This window comes from Penaeus japonicus, unplaced genomic scaffold (assembly GCF_977035675.1).
Source record: "Penaeus japonicus unplaced genomic scaffold, GWHDUDI00000001_assembly GWHDUDI00000023, whole genome shotgun sequence".
NCBI lineage: Eukaryota > Metazoa > Arthropoda > Malacostraca > Decapoda > Penaeidae > Penaeus > Penaeus japonicus.
Genome location: NW_028234425.1, coordinates 4,837,684 through 4,840,183, shown reverse-complemented (window position 1 = coordinate 4,840,183; position 2,500 = coordinate 4,837,684). Strand labels below are relative to the sequence as shown.

The window sequence follows — 2,500 nt, the reverse complement described above, 5'->3', positions numbered from 1 at the left end:
TCTTGCTTGGAGTGGTTGCGAGATTGACACGTTCGTATCACAACAAAGTTTATGATTTTTTTTTTTTTTTTCTTTCGTTAGACTTCGCAGGTGTTCGATCATGATAAGTTAAATGTATGTCTAGAAAAGTCAGATTGCATGCGTGATTGATTTTAGTGATATCAGATAGATAATACATAAGTTTTTGATATTTAGGGCTATCTTCTGGAAATATATACATTTACAAACACGCACACACACACACACATATATATATACATATACATATATATATATATATATATATATATATATATATATATATATATATACATATATATACATATAAACATACATATATATGCATATATATTTATATATATACATATATATACATATATATACATATAAACATACATATATATGCATATATATTTATATATATACATATATATATAAACACATATTTATCTATATTTTTATATATGTCTACATATATATATATATATATATATATATATATATATATATATATATATATATATATGTATGCATATAAACACACACACACACAGACATACACACACACACACACACACACGCACACACATATATATATATATATATATATATATATATATATATATATATATATATATATATATATATATATATATATATATATATATATATATTGATACATCTACATATGCATGTATATATATATATATATATATATATATATATATATATATATATATATATATGTATATATATACATTTATATATATATATATAGATAGATAGATAGATAGATAGATATAGATATGTGTGTGTGCGTGTGTGTGTGTATGTGTGTAGAGGCTCCTGCAGGGTTAACGGAACCGCAGCGATCGACTCACACTCGACGCAACAGCTGCACGGAATCCCCGGACATGTCTTCGGGTGGTACATCGGCAGGGTGATGTATTTACAGGGCGAGTTGAAGTCGAGGCAGAGTCCTCCGTTCACCTTGCATAACTGGAGGGTCTTTTTGCAGAATTTCTTCTTGTCGGCTTTTTCACCTGCTTTGTTGCCCTTTCCCTTTCGTCCACGTTTTCTTGTTTTCGACTGTTCCTTGTCTTTGCCGTGTCTCCTTCTCTTTTGGCCATCTTCTGTATTGGTGAGATAAATACATTAGTATAGAGAAGGTTCTGTAAAAGTAATGTAAGTAACTGGAGGGTCTTTTTGCAGAATGTTTTTTTTTGTCGGTTTCACCTGCTTTGTTGTCCTTTCCCTTCCGTCCACCTTTTCTTGTTTTCGACTGTTCCTTGTCTTTGCCGTTTCTCCTTCTCTTTAGACCATTTCCTTCTGTATTGGGGAGATAAATACATTAGTATAGAGAAGGTTCTGTAAAAGTAATGTAAGTAACTGGAGGGTCTTTTTGCAGATTTTTTTTTTTTTGTCGGTTGTTTCACCTGCTTTGCTGTCCTTTTCCTTCCGTCCACGTTTTCTTGTTTTCGACTGTTCCTTGTCTTTGCCGTGTCTCCTTCTCTTTTGGCCATCTTCTGTATTGGTGAGATAAATACATTAGTATAGAGAAGGTACTGTAAAAGTAATGTCTTGTTACTGCTTACCGGCTGAAGCTTTTCAGGAAAAAGGTGGGGGAACTTCTGCAGCAAAAAGGCAGAACGCATTAACTCCAAAATCCATGTTTTGAGAAAATCGATGTTAAAGGTTTGGCTGCATGTATATTTACTCCTATCATTGTTATCGATATACAAAACTGACCATACCTTTATTGACATTCAGACACCATGATGGTAGTATCAAAATTCGTCTTTAAATGACGATTCCACAGATACCAAATTCATAAAAATCGCATTTTTGGAGTTAATGCGTTCTGCCTTTTTCACTGCAGACTTGGTGCATGCAAATGTACAAGAGTGTGTGTCATGCACTGCAAAAATGGTTCGTTTATTGGAGGGGTGGGGAATTGGGCCAGGACATTTTCTTATATTTGGAATTCTCTGAACAAATGAACAATGCATTTGTAAGTATTGATTATAAAGGAATGAGAATAAATAAGTAAATAAATCAGAAACTTATTTCCTTGTATTTTTTCTTCTTTCAGTGAAGGAGGATTTTTTAAGCATTTGGTTGAAATTTTGAGAGGAGGAAGGGAGGGGGGGAGGTGGGGTCGAAGAGGCACAAATGGGGGAGGGGGGGTAAAAAGATTCGGAACCACTACACGGTAAACTATGTATGCTAAAATGTCTCAAATTATGTTACTCTAGAATGCTTTCTTTCATTATAATTATATTTGTTTGGATTCAGTTGTAGAGTAATGTGTATATAGCCAGAATATATGGGGAGAGAAATGATTATTAGTGTACATGTGTGTGTGTGTTTGTTTGTTTGTGTGTGTGCGTGTGTTTGTATTATCTGCATATTTGTGCATGGCCATGTGTGTGCCTTTATATGTGTATTTTTTAGACAAATAACTTTTAAATACTTTCCACATACCTTTCTTTTGCATGGT

The 2,500-nt window shown here is 32.7% G+C and overlaps 1 protein-coding gene across 2 annotated transcripts in view; it reads right to left on the bottom strand.

Moving 5' to 3' along the window:
* Positions 1-2,500, bottom strand: part of LOC122260397 (uncharacterized) — a 20,627-nt gene that overhangs the window by 16,497 nt on the left and 1,630 nt on the right. The window contains exons 3-6 of one of the 2 annotated variants that reach the window (XM_086550087.1): positions 2,485-2,500; positions 1,437-1,526; positions 1,237-1,329; positions 882-1,130 (exon numbers count right to left, since the gene is read on the bottom strand). The exon at positions 2,485-2,500 is cut by the window's right edge and continues 50 nt beyond it. In XM_086550087.1, the coding sequence (XP_086406213.1) occupies positions 882-1,130; positions 1,237-1,329; positions 1,437-1,526; positions 2,485-2,500 (448 nt within the window). Of the gene's footprint in view, positions 1-881; positions 1,134-1,236; positions 1,330-1,436; positions 1,527-2,484 lie in introns of both variants that reach the window. The other variant, XM_086550088.1, reaches the window with a different exon arrangement.